The sequence below is a fragment of the Triticum urartu genome, chromosome 1 (genome assembly GCF_003073215.2).
Source record: "Triticum urartu cultivar G1812 chromosome 1, Tu2.1, whole genome shotgun sequence".
NCBI lineage: Eukaryota > Viridiplantae > Streptophyta > Magnoliopsida > Poales > Poaceae > Triticum > Triticum urartu.
Genome location: NC_053022.1, coordinates 269804200 through 269826664, shown reverse-complemented (window position 1 = coordinate 269826664; position 22465 = coordinate 269804200). Strand labels below are relative to the sequence as shown.

The following is a 22465-nucleotide window of genomic DNA, read 5'->3' as shown; positions in this document are numbered from 1 at the left end:
CAGCTCTTCTTTAAGAAATCCATTAAGGAATACGGTTTTGACATCCATTTGCCATATTTCATAAACTGTGGCAATTGCTAACATGATTCGGACAGATTTAAGCATCGCTCTGAGTGAGAAAATCTCATCGTAGTTAACATCTTGAACTTGTCAAAAACCTTTTGTGACAATTCGAGCTTTGTAGATAGTAACACTACTATCAGTGTCCGTCTTGCTCTTGAAAATCCATTTATTCTTAATGGCTCACGGATCAACGGGCAAGTCAATCAATGTACATACTTTGTTCTAATACATGGATCTCATCTCAGATTTCATGGCTTCAAGCCATTTCGCGGAATCTGAGCTCATCATCGCTTCATCATAGTTCGTAGGTTCGTCATGGTCAAGTAACATGACCTCATGTACAGGATTACCATACCACTCTGGTGCGGACCATACTCTGGTTGACCTACGAGGTTCAGTAGTAACTTGATCTGAAGTTTCATGATCATCATCATTAACTTCCTCACTAATTGGTGTAGGAATCACTAGGACTGATTTCTGTGATGAACTACTTTCCAATTCGGGAGAAGATACAATTACCTCATCAAATTTTACATTCCTCTCAATCACTTCTTTCGAGAGAAACTTCTTCTCTAGAAAGGATCCATTCTTAGCAACGAATATCTTGCCTTCGGATCTGTGATAGAAGGTGTACCCAACAGTTTCCTTTGGGTATCCTATGAAGATGCATTTCTCTAATTTGGGTTCGAGCTTATCAGGTTGAAACTTTTTCACATAAGCATCATAGCCCCAAACTTTAAGAAATGACAGCTTAGGTTTCTTGCTAAACCATAGTTCATATGGTGTCGTCTCAACAGATTTAGATGGTGCCCTATTTAACGTGAATGTAGTTGTCTCTAATGCATAACCCCAAAACGATAGTGATAAATCGGTAAGAGACATCATAGATGGCACCATATCTAATAAAGTACGGTTATGACATTCGGACACACCATTACGATGTGGTGTTCTAGGTGGCGTGAGTTGTGAAACTATTCCGCATTGTTTCAAATGAAGACCAAACTCGTAACTCAAATATTTTCCTCCACGATCAGATCGCAGAAACTTTATTTTCTTGTTACGATGATTTTCCACTTCACTCTGAAATTCTTTGACCTTTTCAAATGTTTCAGACTTATGTTTCATCAAGTAGATACCCATATCTTCTCAAATCATCTGTGAAGATCAGAAAATAACGATACCCGCCGTGATCCTCAACACTCATCGGATTGCATACATCAGTATGTATTATTCCAATAAGTCGGTTGCTTTCTCCATTGTTTCGGAGAATGGAGTTCTAGTCATCTTGCCCACGAGGCATGGTTCGCAAGCATCATATGATTCATAATCAAGTGATTCCAAAAGCTCATCAGCATGGAGTTTCTTCATGCGCTTTACACCAATATGACCTAAATGGCAGTGCCACATATAAGTTGCACTATCATTATTAACTTTGCATCTTTTGGCTTCAATATTATGAATATGTGTATTACTACGATCGAGATTCAATAAACCATTCACCTTGGGTGTATGACCTCAGAAGGTTTTATTCATGTAAACAGAAAACAATTATCCTTGACTTAAATGAATAACCGTATTGCAATAAACATGATCCAATCATATTATGCTCTACGCAAACACTAAATAACATTTATTTTAGGTTCAACATTAATCCTGGAGGTAAAGGGAGTGTGCGATGGTGATCTTATCAACCTTGGAATCACTTCCAACTCACATCATCACCTCGCCCTTAATCAGTCTTTGTTTATTTTGCAACTCCCGCTTCGAGTTACTACTCTTAGTAACTGAACCGGTATCAAATACTGAGGTGTTGTTATAAACACAAATAAAGTACACATCAATAACATGTATATCAAATATATACTTTTGTTCACTTTGCCATCCTTCTTATCCGCCAAGTATCTAGGGCAGTTCCACTTCCAGTGACCATTTCCTTTGCAATAGAAGCACTCAGTTCCAGGCTTGGGTCTAGCTTTGAGCTTCTTCATGGGAGCAGCAACTTGCTTGCTATTCTTCTTTGAAGTTCCTCTTTCTTTTCCTTTCCCCTTTACTTGAAACTAGTGGTCTTGTCAACCATCAACACTAGATGCTTTTTCTTGATTTCTACCTTCACCAATTTCAGCATCGCGAAGAGCTTGGGAATCGTTCCCGTTATCCCTTGCATATTATAGTTCATCATGAAGTTCTAGTAACTTGGTGATAGTGACTAGAGAACTCTGTCAATCACTATCTTATCTAGAAGATTAACTCCCACTTGATTCAAGTGATTGTAGTACTCAGACATTCTGAGCACATGCTCACTAGCTGAGCTATTCTCCTCCATCTTGTAGGCAAAGTACTTGTCAGAGGTCTCATACCTCTTAACACGGGCATGAGTCTGAAATACCAATTTCAGCTCTTGGAACATCTCATATGCTCCGTGGCGTTCAAAATGTTTTTGAATTCCCGGTTCTAATCCGTAAAGAATGGCGCACTAAACTATCAAGTAGTCATCATACCGAGCTTGTCAAACGTTCATAACGTCTACATCTGCTCCTGCAAAAGGTCCATCACCTAGCGGTGCATCAAGGACATAATTCTTCTGTGCAGCAATGAGGATAATCCTTAGATCGTGGAGCTAGTCCGCATCATTGCTACTAACATCTTTCAACATAGTTTTCTCTAGGAACATATCATAAATAAAACGGGGAAGCTATACGCGAGCAATTGATCTACAACATAGATATGCAAATACTATCAGGACTAAGTTCATGATAAATTTAAGTTGTTAATCATATTACTTAAGAACTCCCACTTAGATAGACATCCCTCTAATCATCTAAGTGATCATGTGATCCATATCAACTAAACCATGTCCGGTCATCACGTGAGATGGAGTAGCTTTCAATGGTGAACATCACTATGTTGATCATATCTACTATATGATTCACGCTCGACCTTTCGGTCTCAGTGTTCCGAGGCCATATCTGCATATGCTAGGCTCATCAAGTTTAACCCGAGTATTCTGCGTGTGCAAAACTGGCTTGCACCCGTTGTGTGTGAACGTAGCGCTTATCACACCCGATTATCACGTGGTGTCTCAGCACGACGAACTGTAGCAACGGTGCATACTCAGGGAGAACACTTATACCTTGAAATTTAGTGAGAGATCGTCTTATAATGCTACCGTCGAACTAAGCAAAATAAGATGCCTAAAGGATAAACATCACATGCAATCAATATAAGTGATATGATATGGCCATCATCATCTTATGCCTTTGATCTCCATCTCCAAAGCACCGTCATGATCACCATCGTTACCGGCTTGACACCTTGATCTCCATCGAATCATCATTGTCGTCTCGCCAACTTTTGCTTCTACGACTATCGCTACCGCTTAGTGATAAAGTAAAGCAATTACATGGTGATTACATTTCATACAATAAAGCGACAATCATATGGCTCCTGCAGTTGCCGATAACTGTGTTACAAAACATGATCATCTCATACAATAAAATTTAGCATCATGTCTTGACCATATCACATCACAACATGCTCTGCAAAAATAAGTTAGACGTCATCTACTTTGTTGTTGCACGTTTTACGTGGCTGCTACGGGCTGAGCAAGAACCGTTCTTACCTACGCATCAAAAACCACAACGCGGTATAGTGATTGCTTTTTGATCTTCAGAAAGAACCTTGTTCATTGAATCCGATTCAACTAAAGCTGGAGAAACAGACACCCACTAGCCATCTGTGTGCGAAGCACGTCGGTAGAACCAATCTCGCGTAAGCGTACGCGTAATGTCGGTCTGGGACGCTTCATCCAACAATGTCGTTGAATCAAGAATCAACTAGTGACGGCAAGCAATATGTATATACCCACGCCCACAACTCCTTTGTGTTCTATTTGTGCATATAACATCTATGCATAAACCTGGCTCGGATGCCACTGTTGGGGAACGTAGTAATTTCAAAAAAAATCCTACGCACACGCAAGATCATGGTGATGCATAGCAACGAGAGGGAAGAGTGTTGTCCTCGTAGACCATAAGCGGAAGCGTTATGACAACACGGTTGATGTAGTCGTACGTCTTCACGATCGACCGATCCTAGCACCGAAGGTACGACACCTCTGCAATCTGCACACATTCGGCTCGGTGACGTCCCACGGACTCACAATCTAGTAGAGTGTTGAGGGAGAGCTTCGTCAGCATGACGGCGTGATGACGGTGATGATGATGCTACCGGAACAGGGCTTCTCCAAAGCACCGCTACGATATGACCAAGGTGGATTATGGTGGAGGGGGCACCGCACACGGCTAAGAGATCAATGATCAACTTGTGTGTCTATGAGGTGCCCCCCTCCCCATATATAAAGGAGTGGAGGAGGGGGAGGGGGCCGGCCTCCTAGGCGCGCCCCAAGGGGGGTCCTACTCCCACCAGGAGTAGGATTCCCCCCCCCCCCCCCTCCCTAGTTGGATTAGGAAAGAAGGAAGGGGGAGGAAGGAGGAAGGAAAGGGGGCCGACCCCCCTACCAATTCGGATTGGGCTTGGGGGGGCTCCCCCTCCTTTGCTCCCTTCTCCTCTCTCCCACTATGGCCCAATAAGGCCCATATACCTACCGGGGGGTTCCGGTAACCTCCTGATACATCGGTAAATGCCCGATCTCACCCGGAACCATTTTGATGTCCAAATATAGTCGTCCAATATATCGATCTTTATGTCTCGACCATTTCGAGACTCCTCGTCATGTCCGTGATTATATCCGGGACTCCGAACTACCTTTGGTACATCAAAACACATAAACTCATAATACGATCATCGCCGAACGTTAAGCGTGCGGACCCTATGAGTTCGAGAACTATGTAGACATGACCGAGACACATCTCCGGTCAATAACCAATAGCGGAACCTGGATGCTCATATTGGTACCTACATATTCTATGAAGATCTTTATCGGTCAAACCGCATAACGATATACGTTGTTCCCTTTGTCATCAGTATGTTACTTGCCCGAGATTTGATCGTCGGTATCTCAATACCTAGTTCAATCTCGTTACCGACAAGTCTCTTTACTCGTTCCGTAATGCTACATCCCGTAACTAACTCATTAGCTACATTGCTTGCAAGGCTTATAGTGATGTACATTACCGAGAGGGCCCGGAGATACCTCCCCGACAATCGGAGTGACAAATCCTAATCTCGATCTATGCCAACTCAACAAACACCATCAGAGACACCTGTAGAGCACCTTTATAATCACACAGTTACGTTGTGACGTTTGGTAGCACACAAAGTGTTCCTCCGGTATTCGGGAGTTGCATGATCTCATAGTCATCGGAACATGTATAAGTTATGGAGAAAGCAATAGCAACAAACTAAACGATCATCGTGCTAAGCTAATGGATGGGTCAAGTCAATCACATCATTCTCTAATGATGTGATCTCATTAATCAAATGACAACTCATGTCTATGGTTAGGAAACATAACCATCATTGATTCAACGAGCTAGTCAAGTAGATGCATACTAGTGACATTCTGTTTGTCTATGTACTCACACATGTACTAAGTTTCCGGTTAATACAATTCTAGCATGAATAATAAACATTTATCATGATATAAGAAAATATAAATAACTTTATTATTGCATCTAGGGCATATTTCCTTCACATCCGCCCCCTCCCACACCCCTATATAAGGTGGGGGCGCAAGGGGGAGGCTCACCCGTTTGCCTGGCCGTTACCTCTCCCATCTCCTTCGCGTAGCGCTTGGCGAAGCCCTGCTGTAGTTACGCTTCCACCACCACCACCACATCATGGTGCTGGCCTAGATCCTATCTACCTCTCCACCCTCCCTTGCTGGATCAAGAAGGCGGATACGTCATCGAGCCGTGTGCACATCTTAGAAGTACCGTCCGTTCGGCACCGGATAGGATTGGATCGCGAAGGGAGTACGACCGTATCAACCACGATTTCTAGATCGTTAACGCTTTTGGTCTACAAGGGTATGTAGACACTCCTCCTCTCGTTGCTAGCATCTCCATAAAATAGATCTTGAGCGTTTCGTAGGATTTTTATTTTTGTTTTCCATCCAACATTCCCCATCACATGTGTATGAGGAAGGACGAGATGACACACGACTAATCGGACAGTTGTGAGCTGTGATTGGGCGGCTAGCCAGCCGGCTGATCTTTCTATATGGGCCGCCTAATGCCTAGCAACCGCCTTTTGCAAAATACTACTTGACGAGGATGGTGGATCAGTGGCCCAGATTTTAGCGTCCCAGAAAAAGCAAGTCCGATGAAAAAAACTAATTTTCCAAATTTTGTCCATGGATGCCGGCATTGTTGTATTGGTCAGCTCTCCGTGAACATCCATTGGCGCAATGGCAGTGGCGTGTCGACGGTTTATTTTGGTGGCGTTAATGGTCGTTTGATGGTCCATAAACCTTGATGTCATTTTATTATGTTTGAGGTGCTTTCTATCAGAATCTTTCTAATAGACTTGATCTTTGATGTCATTTTTATTATATTTGAGGTGCTTTGTATCGGAATCTTTGTAATAGACCTGATTTTTGCAAAACAAACACGTTGCCGATAGAAAATATGTCATGCCCATTCAAAGCATCCACCGTCCATTTGCTCATCGTTCGGATTGCTCACCTCAACTCTTATTAGTACAGAACTACACGAGCTCAAGCTGCTCAACACGTTTAAAATTCCAGGCCATTGGCACGTCCAAATCTTGGATCAGCGAGAGACAGTGGATGCTGACTGGTTTGCTGTTGTGCAGAATTCTGAAGCTGATTGACCAAAACTGTGCACAATATGCTCTGTTCGGCAGCCTAACCCGAAGGCCGAACACCAGACCATCGGCACAACAGACAACACATATTGCAGTCTTCAAAACGAATTTGCATTCCAGGCCCCTGACGGAAAAATATTCCAACGATGAGAAGAAATGGTTCCAGTCTCGCATAGATAAGATGTTACTGAATGGACCAATAGTGCAAGAGCACGGCTGCTACGGCTCATGGAATCATCAAATGAAAACAACAAAATTTCATGCTGAATGCCATACAAGAATTCAGTGATGGCTTACAATTAGTTCTCTAAAGAGCTCACCGTCGCTGCGCTCAATTTTTATTGATGATACAACAGAAGCAACCATTGTTGGTATGTACATTCTCAAGAGGGAGGAAAGAATATACTCCCTCTGTATCAAAATATAAGACGTTTTTTTTTTTGATACAAAGGGAGTATAGTAACAGTATCTAGGCAGTGGATTCTAAAGATGCGAATTTCAGGTCCGAGTTCCATCTTGCTTGTTCTTTTGGTACACATTTTCTAGGCACTCCTTGGCCCGGTGAACCTTGGATTGGAGGTAAAAGCTCCCAGATGTCGCATTTCTCTCGAATAGCTTGTCATACCGCTGCATTCAACATGGTTGATAAGAGGTTGTAGTCAGCACTGCACATGCGAATAGCGAGGAGCCAAGTGAAGATAAGAGAAGACCTGTGCAATCTCTTCCCATGTCGACTGCTCAGTCACACCCAATATCTGCCTCGCTTCTTGCTCGGTCATTGTCTTGCTGGCCCTACGGATATTGTTGATTGCTTCATGGGCCACACCAGTTTTATTTGCATCTAGCAGAATAATGGAGCAATCTATGTAAAGAGGTGATCTAAAAAAAATAACAATAAGGAGGTGCATATGTATAATAAATTTCCTAACCCTTTAGGGATAAATAGTCACAGAAGAGAGTTTGGCAGGTAATAACCATCTTGTACAGACTCATTATAGCAGGATATATATTATGTTCAAAAGACAGAGGCTGAAAGCACCTACCTGTAATGTCTTTTATTGTGAAATATCTATACTGTTATTATGATACACTGATAAACACATGACATCTTACGTATAATTTTTTACTCTAAATGAATCTTAGGTCTGTTTTGAGTAAATTCTAAGCAGACTTATAATCGGGTTTTTTTTTGTTGTAAATCAGAGGTTTTGTGTATTGCATGTGAACACTAGGCAATAAAAAACTATCAAGATAATCCCGTTCTTTTTGGTAAAACAGAGAATATACTTTTCTTTGCCAAATTTATGTACCCCATGAGTTCGATAGCATAACAAGCCTACTATTTTAATTTATATGCAGTCTGCAGATAACCTAAGTTCAATATAAGCCCTGAATGTTTAAACTTGTTTTTATAAGGCTAAACTTCTCGTTCTCTAAGCTAGAAACCCACATATACAAATATTTTGTAGTGGTAATCCACCAAAAGCTGCATCCCCAATGCAATCATCTATAAACGAACAGAAGTAGTAATACTACGTCAAAAGGATGAAAAGCTAGGATAAGCTATAACACACCAAAAGCTGCAACCCGAATGCCAACATTTCTATCATACTTCAGAAATGCTAAAACAAGATAACTGAAACTAAATAAGATTGTTACGACAAATATTTTATTTTATGAACCTGACAAGTTACAAGCACAACACAAAATTGCCATCTCATTTCACTCGTTTTCAGCAAAGTTATTCCAGATTAGTGACCACTGACTACAAAATTCTGTAGTTTTCCATCAAGCTCCCATCCTTTTATGTCCAGGACAAGGAGGTCAAGACATCTTTAGGTCTGGGTTTGAACAAAGATCATAAGGAAGGAACTTACTTTCAAGTGCTTTTCGGTATGCCTGAAGCATAGCTCTTCCTATAATCCCAGAGCCCATGACAATAAGGTTTGCAATTAGCTTCCCGGCCTGAAATTACAAGAAGAAACTACATGTAAATGAGTGTCTCATGCATTTGGACAATATGCCTGAGTGTCAGATCATAGAGATCCAGAATCTACCCAACAGTAAATCAACAATATGCCCGTGGTGAAATCAAGTTTCGGTGAATATGATACTGCACTATAGGCCCAAAATTCAATCAGATAAACAAGCGCAGAAACTGAGGTGTAACTATGCCAGCACCACACACTTGGTAATTAATTCGAAGTTGCTACAATTGCCGAATCAAAGAACCAAGAATACATCTGCCGTGCAAACCTTTTCAGAGCAAATATGCATGACCTATATTGAGTTCATACAAATGAGTACCATACTATTAACACGAGTTAAAAGGACCATCACATTCGCTCTAAGATGCCATAAATTATCCCATCAGTCGGAGTAAAATGAGAAAGATCTGCACTGCATAATTATTTCGGTGCATCCAGATTATAACTGTGTTCAGGGGTACAGTTGCTCAGTCATCTCTTATTGGTTTTAGTTTCAGAAATACTATTCGTGAGAAAACTGATACACAGTACTATTCGATGGTGAAAAGTACAGGCAACCTTGTTATTACTATGATACGAAAAATCTACACTCTAAATAAAAAGCAAGCACTCCTTACAAGTTACAACAGTAGAGAATATGAGGGTAAGATATACTGGTTGGTCACATAGATTCAGGGGACTACGGTGCAACCGTGCAAGTATGGCACAAATTAACAACAATAGGAACTAATAGGCTGAACTCAATGCAAAATGATCGCAGATTGGAAGATGAAGTAGTGTTAAGAGGGGTTCAAGATGTCATCAACGTTGAAGAGTCATGGATCTGGTGTGATGTGGCAAGATAACGCATCTCTGAGAAATTGTTGACCTCGACACATTTGAACCGTTAGCAAAATCAAAATGTGTGGTGAGAAAGAAGATATGTTGGCAGTTGCTTTGCAGCCTACGAGGATGTGAGTGATGACATCATCATAACCAATGGCGGAGCTTCAGGCTGAATGTTGGGCAGGCCAGGATAAAAAATTACACACATCACTTGTTTTCCTAGCCAAGTTTCTCTATCATCCTTCCCTATTTTCGGCTGTGCTGGGCAGGCCAAGGCCCAGTTTGGCCCCAACATAGCTCCGCCCCTGATCATAACATCGTTGGGTAGACTCTCCAAGGAACTGTACAACGATAACTGGGAAACCAGCTCGGACAAGCGTGCCAACATCATGAAAAGAGAAGAAAATGAAGTTCTAATCAATGTTCAGGAGATCGGTAACTGGTACCATATCAGTCGGGTCCCGAGCAGGGATAAATACGTGAATTTTCCAATTAATTGGCCGATAAATCAGTTAATTGGATATTCTGTGACCCACCGAGTAGTGATTAACTGACCTACATGCCGATTAACTGGCCGATATTCGGAACAATGCCAATCATAGAAAGTAAACAAAAACGGCAGTTTCTCATAATAGTTGCTTGGATTCAAAATGAGAATTTTATCATACCAAAACCTTAGAAGATTGGAACTCTTAATACCTTCCTAGATATTATGGCACATATATATTCTGAAAACATGTGCCTACACACATTTGCGGTTTCCATACAAAGTATTCTGATCTGTCTGTGCCTACTAGCATACCGAATTTGTTCGGAGACTAGTTGGCCAGTATTCATCCAAAATTTAAGGCACAAATCCATGTGGGAGTGTGTGCCTTATTATGGGCAATTTGGGACTGTGTAATGATTTGTGTATTTAACAGAGCAAAACTTCCAAAATATTTGCAGGTTATCTTCCGAGCTACAAGATGAATCCATATGTGGTGCTCTCTCCAACATGCATATGTCTCCTCCAACATGCAGAGAATTAGGCGCCTATGGCTTTTGGGTGCAAATGTTGAGAGATATTAGCATGGGATGCGTTCAACTGGTTTGGATTGAGGTCCAGTAATAGGTTATGCATAGAGTGATGTAATCTCGTTATGGACCGGTTGTGTTTGGGCCTTGCTATATCTCCTTGTACAACTGTGGATATCCGATACATTGTTTCAGTAGAGATGGCTGTGTGCATCGTATGATGCAAAGGCCAAGGTTTAACCTCCCTTTTGGAAGAAAAAAAATCCAAAGCATCCAATGAGATTGGTTAGTACCCTCCTTGATGCCCAAATCGAAGGATTAGTTCATAAGTACACCACGAAGGGTGGGTGTATGGGATATGTTGCCCCATGCAAAATCTGTCCACGCCCATGGTAATGTAAAACGGTGGTCGTCCGTGGTTGACTGGTTGTAAAGATAGATCCCGTGAGACTGCATACTACTCCCTGAAACCCCTATCCAGCAATCCATTTCTCATGTGAATCTAGTGGTTCCAGCGTCGTCTGCGTCAGATAAACAGACCCACCAATCCTACTAGACAGACCCACTAACAACCTGCCCTTCCTGAGTCCTGGAGACCTCGGCCCCAATTGGCGCCAACAAACTATCTATCGATCTTAATTACCAGCAACGACAAGGCGAACTCACGTAGGTGCGCAGCGTGAACATCGAAAGAATCGGTCGGGGGAGGGGGGAGGGAAGGGGCGCTTTACCATGGCTGGTCGTTCGCAGTAGATGCGATCGATCCGAGGAAGGAGGCCGCGCCGGAGGAGATTCGCAGCTGCGGGAGGGAGGGAGGAGAAAGGATTTTTCTTTTCCTCGGCTTCTCACCAATTCGCGTCTGGATCGGTTCGCGCTGGGCCGGCGATTCGTATCGGGAGGAGGAATGAAAGCTCCGGAAGATGCGACTATGCGAGGCATCCGCGGAAGCACAGTTTCTTTTTCTGCACGTATTTTTGAGATTTTTGGGGGTATTTTTTTCAGGGCAAAAATGATTTCTTTTCCGTGAGTCGTGCTTCCGCGTGAAGCACAAATTGTGCTTACTGAGAAGCATAAATGTGCACCGTGAGGCTTCCCGTTTCTGGGTTTTTGTGATTTACCGGTTATGATTTGTTTTCGTTTTTGCTTTTTCCGGATTTTTGAAAGAAAAAAGCCTAAATCTATTAACATGGTATCTAGTTGCTCCCCAAAAAAAACATGATATCTAGTTGCGAAAATCTTGACGCGAGAAACGCAATGGTGAAAAAGGTTTATGATTTAAACTCATGATGAAAAGAGATAAAATGTTTTAAAAATGAGTACGGAAGAAAGCACAAAACTCGCAGGTTGTGACAAGTAATACACTGACAATGGTCACCACCAACAAATCTGGGAGTGACCTTTGCAAAAAACTACCCCTTAACTAGTAATTTAAGATCACGTGACATATGTGGTAAGCAATCCAAAAATTTCAAAAAAAAACCTTATGATTTAAGGGATTCGTGTAGCATATCTCACTTTTTACGAGACATAGCCCCGCTACGTCTTACTGTTCCGCTAAACACGCCGGCCCAACATCCTTGGAGCTATTCTGAAAAGGTTATGTGGACTGGTTTTCAAACCTTTTGCGTGGTTTTTCTTCTTCTTTTTGTTTCAATTTCTATGTGTTTATTTATCGGTTTCTATGTGGCTTTTAAACGGTATGAAACATTTTTACAAGATGACAAGAACATTCATGTATATTGTATAACCATTTTAAAAAATGCCACAAACATATTTTAAAAGTGCATTAACATTTTTCGAAAATGTCACAAACATTTTTTAATAAACATTAAATGTTTTTTTAATATTGGTGTACCATTTTTTAGATACACCTTCAACATTTTTTCAAATACATGTCGTACTTTTTTTAATACATGTTGAACATTTTCGAGTACATGGTGAGCATTTTTTAAAATAGTTGATAATATGCTCACATCTTATGAATGTATTTATTCTATGAGGCAAAATAAAGAGAAACAAGGATGGTGAATTACCAAACTTGATATGATGAAGGTTTACAATCGGGCTCAATGGGTTTATCTGCATGCTATTATGCAACAACTTATGATGAGGACATCACTATTATAGTTACACCCACAGCCCCTGCTGCTACACATATTAAACAATAGTGGAGATCGCGCATGTCAATTAAATTACCAGGTACTTTTGTTTCTTGGTAATGATTCTAATGTTCATGAGAATATAACGGTGTCTAAATTGGATAAATTTGCTTTGCTTAGGATTGAAGGGTCTAACATGGACAAGAAGGATGAACATTAGAGTTTTTGATCAAGCGTGGAAATGAAGGCGTGCGCGAAGGAAAAAACAGAGTTTTCAGTATTTTGGAGCCACCCTGATGACATACAAGGACGTGGACGAAACATACAAGATGACCTTTCATAAAATTTCGTCCATACCTTATTATAGGTGTTGCATCACCTTACATTTGGGTCAGACTCTGTGTAATTTCGAAAAACCTTTTCGTAGGCTACTTTTAGAGTCTGTATTGTAGGGGAAACGATTCAGGAGGTGTTTTAGTCCCATCTTGCCAAGGGTGGACGAATCCCCTCTCTTTCCCCTATAAATACAACCCTTAAGGCGTCATTTAGACTTGGGTTTTGATTAGTTAAAAGTTAGTCATTGCTGCAACTTCACGTACTTCGGTTGTGTCCAACAACCAGACCAAGGCCGCTATCGGAACCCCACTTTTATCAACACTTCATCTATATTCGCAATATTTAGATTGTGTTTACCATATTCTTGCTCGTTATTTGATTGACTGCGGGAATAGACCTTCTGGCATCATCAGTAACCTCCAGGAGTTGGTTTAGTGATTGCTGAGGCGCAACGTCATGCATGCTTGTAGTCGGATCGTAAAGTCAACTCGACCAAATCGATAATTATCATCTCTCTAAAAGATCGGGACGCTCGTGCCTCTATCAACTTGGTTTTATGAAGTGTGGATTTCACTTGTCATGCGGTGTGTTTTGTGAGTGAACTTTCAAGTGAAGGTCAATGGGGGAATTTTTGTTGAACTTTCACCCATCGAGGTGTGTAAGGTAGGGGATGCTAGCTCTCCTACTTATTCGTATTGTGCGGTGAAGGACTATCATGCATGTTACAATTATGATGGTGGTTGGATTGATATGGTCATTTAGGTCATACTAGTGCTCTTTGGATTTCCCATTTGTTATTTCATAATTATTATTTAGTGTGCATGAAAGTAGATGCTTGGAGTGTTTCTCGTCCGAATGAGATCTTAGGAAATTATTGCTTGGTTCTGGCCAAAGTGCAAGCAAGCATAGGATTCTGGTGTTCTTTGGGGCATCCCCGAGGACGGAGGTGAAGATGGCTTTGAATATCCACTGAGAGGATCTCACGGAGAAATACCTTGGTCTCCAATGGCGGCAGGAAGAATTATAGAGCAATAAATTTTAGCATATAAGTGAAAGGTCGCGTGGGAAGATGCAAGGGTGGTGTGAGGAAAAGTTATCTTCTGCGGCAAAGGAGGTTCTTCTCAAGTTAGTTTATTTAAGCTGTACCAACCTATTCTACGGGTGGTTTCAAACCCACTAAAGGGTTGTGCAAGAAATTAATGACAAATATGTCCAAGTACCAGTGGACAAGATCACTTGATAAGAGGGGTATGCACTGATGGTCGGGAAGAAGATAATTGTCTCTAAACCTAAAGGAGGGCTAGGCTTTCGTGACCTAGAAGCCTTTAATGGTGCTATGCTTCAGAATCCCAATAGCCTTTGTGCCCAGGTTTTGAAGGTTAGTGTAACACCCACAATGCGGCTATATCTCCCACGTGTCAGGGCACAACTTAGAGGCATAGCCGCATGATAAGTTTGTCGCAAGAGGGGTAATCTTCACATAATCTCATGTACTGAATAAGAAAGGGATAAAGAGTTGGCTTACAATTGCCACTTCACACAAATACAAGTTAAACATACATCATCCAGAATACAATCAAGGTCCGACTACGGAACCAAAATAAAAGAAGACAGCCCCAAATGCTAGATCCCCGATCGTCCCAACTGGGCTCCACTACTGATCAACTGGAAATGAAAAAACACAACGAACATGAGCTTCATCAAGCTCCCGCTTGAGCTGGGTTGTGTCATCTTCACCTGTATCATAGGCACCTGCAACTGTTTGGAAGTATCTGTGAGCCACGAGGACTCAGCAATCTCACACCCGCGAGATCAAGACTATTTAAGCTTATGGGTATGAAAGGGTAGTGAGGTGGAGTTGCAGCAAGCACTAAGCATATATGGTGGCTAACATACGCAAATAAGAGCGAGAAGAGAAGCAACGGAGCGGTCGAAAAGCTAGAAGTGATCAAGAAGTGATCCTGAAACTACTTACGTTCAAGCATAACACAAGACCGTGTTCACTTCCCGGACTCCGTCGGAAAGAGACCATCACGGCTACACACGCGGTTGATGCATTTTAATTAAGTTAAGTGTCAAGTTTTTTACAACCGGACATTAACAAATTCCCATCTGCCCATAACCGCGGGCACGGCTTTCGAAAGTTCAAAACCCTGCAGGGTGTCCCAACTTAGCCCATCACAAGCTCTCACAGTCAACGAAGGATATTCCTTCTCCCAGGAAGACCCTATCAAACTCGGAGTCCCGGTTACAAGACATTTCGACAATGATAAAACAAGACCAGCAAAGCCGCCCGATGTGTCGACATCCCGATAGGAGTCGCACGTATCTCGTTCTCAGGACACACCAGATAGGTCAAGCTACGAGTAAAACCAGCCCTCAAGTTGCCCCAAGGTGGCCCCGCAGGTTGCCCGGTTCGGACCAACACTTGGACAAGCACTGGCCCGGGGGGGTTAAAATAAAAATGACCCTTGGGAGCACGACTCTCAAGGGAAAAAGTATAGGTGGTGGTGAGGCAAATGGTAAAACCAAGGTTGGTCCTTGCTAGAGGAGTTTTATTCAAAGAGAACTGTCAAGGGGTCCCCATAACACCCAACCGTGTAAGGAACACAAAATCAAGGAACATAACACCGGTATGACGGAAACTAGGGCGGCAAGAGTGGAACAAAACACCAGGCATAAGGCCGAGCCTTCCACCCTTTACCAAGTATATAGATGCATTAAAGTAAATAAGATATAATAATGATATCCCAACATATCCATGTTCCAAACATGGACAAACTTCATCTTCACCTGCAACTAGCAACGCTAAAAGAGGGGCTGAGCAAAAGCGGTAACATAGCCAAACAACGGTTTGCTAGGAAGGGTGGGTTAGAGGCTTGACATGGCAATATGGGAGGCATGATAAAGCAAGTGGTAGGTATCGCGGCATAGCAATAGAGCTAGCAACTAGCAAGCAAAGATAGAAGTGATTTTGAGGGTATGGTCATCTTGCCTGAAATCCCGCAAGGAAGAAGAACGAGTCCATGAAGAAGACAAACGGATGAAGTCAAACGAATCCTCACAAACGTGACGTTATCGGAACTAACCCGAAGAAGCAACACCGGAAAAAAGCAAACAACATAGTAAACAACCATCACATAAACAAGGCATGATGCACAACCAAGTATGATGCATGTCCAGTTTAAATATGCATGGCATGGCGAAGTGCAACAAACAACACTACAAGTTAAGTGGAGCTCAATATGCAACGAGTTGCATATTGACGAAACACCACATTCAAGTTATTTAGTTCTATCTCGTTTATGTACCCAATAATATTAAATGTTCTTAACATGGCAAGGGGTGAAGCAAAAGAAAACTACCTATCTAGGCAAGTTTAAATGAGGCCGGAACGACAAGCAACAAGTCCGGAAGAACCTCATGAGCATATATTAGATTTGGTACTGTTCTGACCTAAACACAATTTTAGAGTTGTTAAACATGCAAAGCAAATACACCATGTTAAACTATGCATTTTTTTACCCCATTTACATATAAAGATTATTTAAATCCAAGCTACGGTTGATTAATTATGAATTAAATCATTTTAGCATGGCATTAGAGCAAATATAAGCAAACAACATTTTAAGCATTTCAAACATAGATGAAAGTTGGATATTATGAATCTAGACACAATTCTAAGCATTTTACATATAAAGTTTGTTTTAATCCGATGCATGGTTAATTAGTTATTAAAAGCATGAACAGCAAGGGGTAATCTGTAAATATGTAGTTTTTCTGGAAATAGCGAAATTCGTTCATAGCAGAAAAAAATATACATCGGGCCGAATCCGCACTTGGGCCAACAGAGAGGCGCTGGGGAGCAGCTCACCCATGGGCTTTGGCCCGTTGGTGAGGAGGTGGAGGCACACCGCGGGGCACAGTCGAGCAGGCCGGCTCGGCAGGAGGCCCAAGCGGGGCGCTGGAGCAGGCGTCGCAGGCGGTTGGCACCCGATGCAGCCCACGCATCGGTCGCTGGCAGGGTCAACGCGAGCTGGCGGCGCAGGCAGAAGGGACTTGGCGCTGGGGTCGTCCTCCTCGTGAGCTCACACGGAGAAGCAAGGGGAGGCCGGCGATGAGGCTTGGAAAGTTCGATCCGAACGGATCCCTCCGGATCCGATCGGGAATGAGACGACAACAAGCGGGGGTCACCGAACGGAGCGGGGTTGACCCGCGGGCGCACAGAGAGAGAGAGAGAGAGAGAGAGAGAGAGAGAGACAAATGTGAGAAGACGGGAGGAAAACAAAGGGAAGAGGAGGAGCGACGGGGCCAGCCTGGGGTCCTGGTGGCTTCGGTCCAAGGCGCTGGTGTGCTCGGAAGACGGGGCGGAGCGAGGCTTTGCTCCTGGTGGTGCATCGAAGGAGAAGGGGAGACCAAACCGAGGTCAACCCTTCCATTCCCGACGGCGGCGAGGCATGTCGAGGTCGACCATGGTAGCGTTGTTCCTGCGGGTCTCCATGGAGAAGACATAGAGCAAGTGAGAGAGGGAACGGGATAAGGAGAAGCAGCAAGGGGTGCGGGTCCAGTGACTGGTCTTGGAGGTGAGATGGGGCGGCGAGGAGGAGGTCCTGGAAGTGAGGGTCGTCGCTGGTTGGATTGAGGAAGAAGGAGGCTGCGGCTGGTTGGGTAGATCGATGGATCGAGGGGAGATGGCTGGTGTGTGAAAACGAGGAGGGGATGGATCCCGAGATGGATCGAGACCGGGTGGCGGCGGCAGGATTGGACTGATGGGACAAGCCTCCTAATTTTTAGGGTTGGACCTCAAGTATATATTGCAGGTGGATTTGGGTGCATTTTGGCCCTCCGATTCAAATCAGACGGTCGAGAAAATTAGGGTGGGCAAGTCCAACAAATAAACAAAGACGTTTTGGGGATGTTGGGTGATGATCCAGACTCAACGGACACGAGTGTCGGTCGGGTTCGGGGAGGTTTTCGGACGCGCACGCGAGTAGGGACGTGGGCTGACGAGAGAGGTTAGGTTGGGCATGGCGGTGAGTGGACTGTGTAGACGGTCTGGAGCTGAGAGAAGAGAAGAGAGAGAGAGGCCCGGCGACTGTTTCCGGAGACCGAAAATGTCCGACGATTTGACCAACTATATTGTCGCTATAGTTATCCGTTGAGGCATCAAACGAACTCCGAATGCGATGAAACTTGGTAGGCGACCTACTAACAACAAAACAACACCGCATGCCAACTTTCATCCCATTCCGAGAATATTTTCCGGCCCCTTATAAAATAATATTTCGGACGTGCCACGGGCGCATGCAAGTGTGTCTGGGCTCAGAACAGACAACGGAAGGAACGGGCAGGCCGAGACGGATGCAAGTTTTGAAAACATGATGATGCAATGCACATGATAGAATGACAAGATGCACACGCAAGCGAATGACATGGCAACGACGGCGAATAACTGGGAGACGCCCGGCGCATCGGTCTCGGGGCGTTACAACACTCCACCACTACGAGAGGATCTCGTCCCGAGATCTAGGATGGCACCGGAGAGAAAAGGAAGAGGAAGAATAAAAGGTAAAACTAAGTTGCTTCTTTGACAAACGAGTGAAACCAAAGAACCTTGAAAGGTTAAACCATTTCGAGAAAAGAATACAACGGAGATGAATGAAGTTGACTATCTCCGTCAGAAAAGAGGAACAAGGAAGAACAAATTCGGACAACACTCCGGTCCAAAAGAGATGCAAGACTTGATAAGATGAAAAGAACTTGAGCAGAGGACACAACACTCCGGTTAAATGGATAAGCATGAAAGAAGACGATCCTCACAAATCGATATGATGATTGAAGAGAGCAACATCACATTGCCTCCGAAACAAATGTAAAAAAGGAATTAAAAGAACGGAGGAGAAAACAACATCCTCTACCTCAAATGAGCTTGCAAAGGCATCCTTAGGCGAAGGGTCGAACAGAGTTGTTGGAAAACCAACAACGAAAAGAGTAAGCTTGTTGTGGGCTTATGGAAAACATCTCGAAATCTTGAGGTGAAATTCTGCCACTAACAAAACCAATAGATTGGATTGATATCAACAAGGAGATGAAAACTCCTTCATCGAGATGAGAAGCGGAAACTGGATCATAGATAAGCACCATAATGGCAACATTCCCAATGGAAGGCTTTCGGTGAAATCTATACCAAGATAACTCCAAGGAAGAAAGTGATGGGTTTAACTATCTCATTCTTGACAATTGTTGAATCATGAGACGCGAAGGGAAATTATCAACAATGACATAACACCACCTCAAAAGATAAGGTAGGAAGAATTGCACTTCGGAATGAAAGATGAAGAATGCTTGAACTCCTCAAAACAAGACATGTGTTGAACACCATGTTTATTTTGGAGTATAGTTTGGTGGAACATAACTTTGAGAGAAATCTTGAAGAACAATTGAAGAATGAAAAGAATCCTTGATGAACCACAATGTAGAGCCTCCATGAAGAACTCCGGTAATAAAAGAATAACGAAAGAAAGAGAAGTTGAAAACACAAGGTGAAGCCTTGCGATGATTTAGAAGAATCTTCGTGGTGATATAGTTGAGAGATCTTGGAACTCCGGGAAAAATGAAGCACTTGAACCGAGAATTTACTTATCGTGAACAAACTCCGGAAGAATGAATCCATCATTTGGATGAAGCAAGAATAAGGATTATGTTATGCGTATCCTTCACCAATTTAAATTGATGACAAGCAACGGATTTGGCATTCTACTTATTCCCCTTGAAAAGGATTAAGGAGAGATATAGCGCAAACTTGAATAAGTCTTCAACGATCCGCCGGTAGGATTTGGAAACAACGAATGAATCAATATGATACCAAGAGAAGAGGAATCTTGAATGAACCACCGTAAGAATTGAAAATGAAAGTAGCAGAGGCACAATTCACCGGGAAGAATTGGAAAAACGAATGAAGATACTTGAGGGAATTTGATACTTGAGAACGAAGAGATCATGAACTGATTAGAGGATATTTGAATGAAGCATCGGTAAGATTTGGAGAATGATAGCTACACGCTGAGAATGAATAATTCTGAGATGATGGGCTCCGGAGAATCGAACTGAAAAGACTCCTGAATTGCTCGGATGGTTGAAAAGAATTCTCACAATCAAAAACAATTATGAGAGGATGGTGTAAAGCTAGAACCAAGAATCTTCAAGAGAACGGATAAGGATTTAAGAGGAACTCTTCTTCGGTCTTCAAATGCAGAGAATGACGATGAGAAACACCACCATGAATTTTTGAGGTACTCCAGACTGAAAAATTAGAAAGGTTGAACCAACGATGAAAGAATTTGAAAGATCTTGGAGAAATACATATGACTGATAATAATTCATTCTTATGTCATACTTTGCAATGATTTGAGAATAACACCGGGAAAATAGAAGAGTCAGGTAAGATCCTAGGAAAAGACCTGTGGGTTAGGGCCCGCTCAAAGAAAAGCACCGTTGAAATGATTTACAAGAGAGATAGCACCGGTTGAATTAAATGGCTTGAATAAGGTAAGACCTTGAAATATCTTGAAAGGATTACGAATAGAAACTTGAATCTTCTGGGAAATCTTCAGCACTCCAGATAAACATGAATAGCAAGAGGTGGATGATTAAGAAGTGCACTGGCATGAGAAAACATTTAAAACGAGGAAAGGGATATGAACAACAAAGCTTGACTTGAATCCACCGGAGAAGAAAGAGAACGGAGAATGATGGACTTGAGGCTCCGTTAGTATCTTCATGAGAATCACCGGATAGGAACATTGACGGAAAAGAATGGAGAGACTTCCCATCAATAAAAGGGATACTTGATTAAAAATCTGAGTCCTTGAAGAAAAAGGGTGGGAGGGCGGGAAAAACAAAGACAACTTGGGACAAATGACACAAACACCATTGAGAATACTTAAAGTTGATATTGCGAATGTTGAAATGATCGGATCCACTTGAAGAGAAACACGCCGGTTGAAAAGGGTTGACATGACAATCCTCGATTATCATGAAGGATTGGTATTCACATAGGAGTATAAGAACAACGCTTAGGAAAGGTATGGAATCAACACTTGATTTCGAAGCAACTCGTATACCACAAACAAAACAAAAAAACAAAGGGCTGGCTTGCAGAATAAGCCGGAAACAAACATATGATAGATCCCATATCGTATCATGTGTCTGTTGGAAAGAATTCCTACGAGCTACTTGAATTCCCACTTATAAACTCCCGAAACTTTTTGGTTATGCAATCAGGTGTTGGGGATACAGGGGAAGCATAATATCTCACCCAAACTAACAATACCTACATCCAGTTGTATCCATCCTTCAACACATAACCAAGGAACCTTCGGAAATCATGTACCTCAACCTTCGAAAACCATCCGTTATACGAGTTATGGCAATACTCCCAAACTCCCGCCCCAGTACTAGGTGGCGCCGAGGTTATCTCACCAACAACTGCATAAAAGAGATTTTCAATGTCGGCGAACTCAGGTATTCCAGAACTGCAACGATAAAATTGTGACGACAACACCTCGGAGCTCAACTCCCCGGGATACTGCCACAACCCCTAAATGCCAGGAGGCACCAAGAACAATGTTCTCATCACAAAACCATCAGAACGATTCCAAGATACCCGCGTGATCCTAAAAAAAATCGTGAAATTTGAGGAGAGAAGAGTCAAAACTCTACGTCAGGAGGCCTCACCAGAGCGACGAAGGGACTGAGGAGTAAAAAGAATCCTACTCTCCAATATATATAATCCTATAAGAATCAAAACATTTTCTTCTAGACTCAACAACGTCAGCGATTCGATCAAGAAGGGGGCTCCTAAGTTGGGGATGGCTCTGATTACTGTAAGTGCATCTAGTGCCACCCCTAGTTGGTTTTGGAGTATTGACGACAAACTTAGTTGAGGGACTAATGTGTTTGTAAGAATTGCAGGATAACACAGGTAGAAGTCCCTTAATGATTCGGTTTTCCTACCAGAGATGACCTCTAAAAATGTATGAAGACATTGAAGTCAAAGGTGGTATATGAAGATATTCACATTGAAGACTATGACAAGAGAAGACATCACATGAAGCCTATGGAGCTCGAAGACTTAGATCTTTCATGGTTCTTTTTCTTCTTTGTTGAGTCATAGGAACCACCGTACTGTTAAGTGGGGTCCAAGAGAACCAGTCAGAATGACTGAAGTGATGCCTAACCAAAACCTATGTCTTCGAGTGAAGACTATGAGAGCGAATCTTGTCCAGAGTCGGACAAGTCAACTTTGCTTGCAGCCCAAGTAAAGTTGCCGTGTGAGTTTGAAATCTGACC

At 42.6% G+C, this 22465-nt stretch overlaps 1 protein-coding gene across 1 annotated transcript; it reads right to left on the bottom strand.

Moving 5' to 3' along the window:
• Positions 1 to 7091: 7091 nt before the first annotated feature.
• LOC125507249 (mitochondrial import inner membrane translocase subunit PAM16 like 2-like) lies at positions 7092 to 11650 on the bottom strand. Its single transcript, XM_048671895.1, has 4 exons — positions 11411 to 11650; positions 8727 to 8814; positions 7560 to 7690; positions 7092 to 7476 (listed from the first exon to the last, which is right to left on the bottom strand). Exons 1-4 carry the CDS (start codon positions 11411 to 11413, stop codon positions 7348 to 7350), a joined length of 351 nt encoding a protein of 116 aa, XP_048527852.1. The 5' UTR covers positions 11414 to 11650; the 3' UTR covers positions 7092 to 7347.
• Between the last annotated feature and the right edge of the window lie 10815 nt (positions 11651 to 22465).

Excerpts from the sequence above, each read along its gene's own strand:
- LOC125507249 (XM_048671895.1), bottom strand. Across the intron at positions 7,691-8,726 it reads ATACCGAAAAGCACTTGAAA|ATGCAAATAAAACTGGTGTG; the intron begins GTAAGTTCCTTC and ends TTATTCTGCTAG. Across the intron at positions 7,477-7,559 it reads CATGGGAAGAGATTGCACAG|CGGTATGACAAGCTATTCGA; the intron begins GTCTTCTCTTAT and ends TGTTGAATGCAG.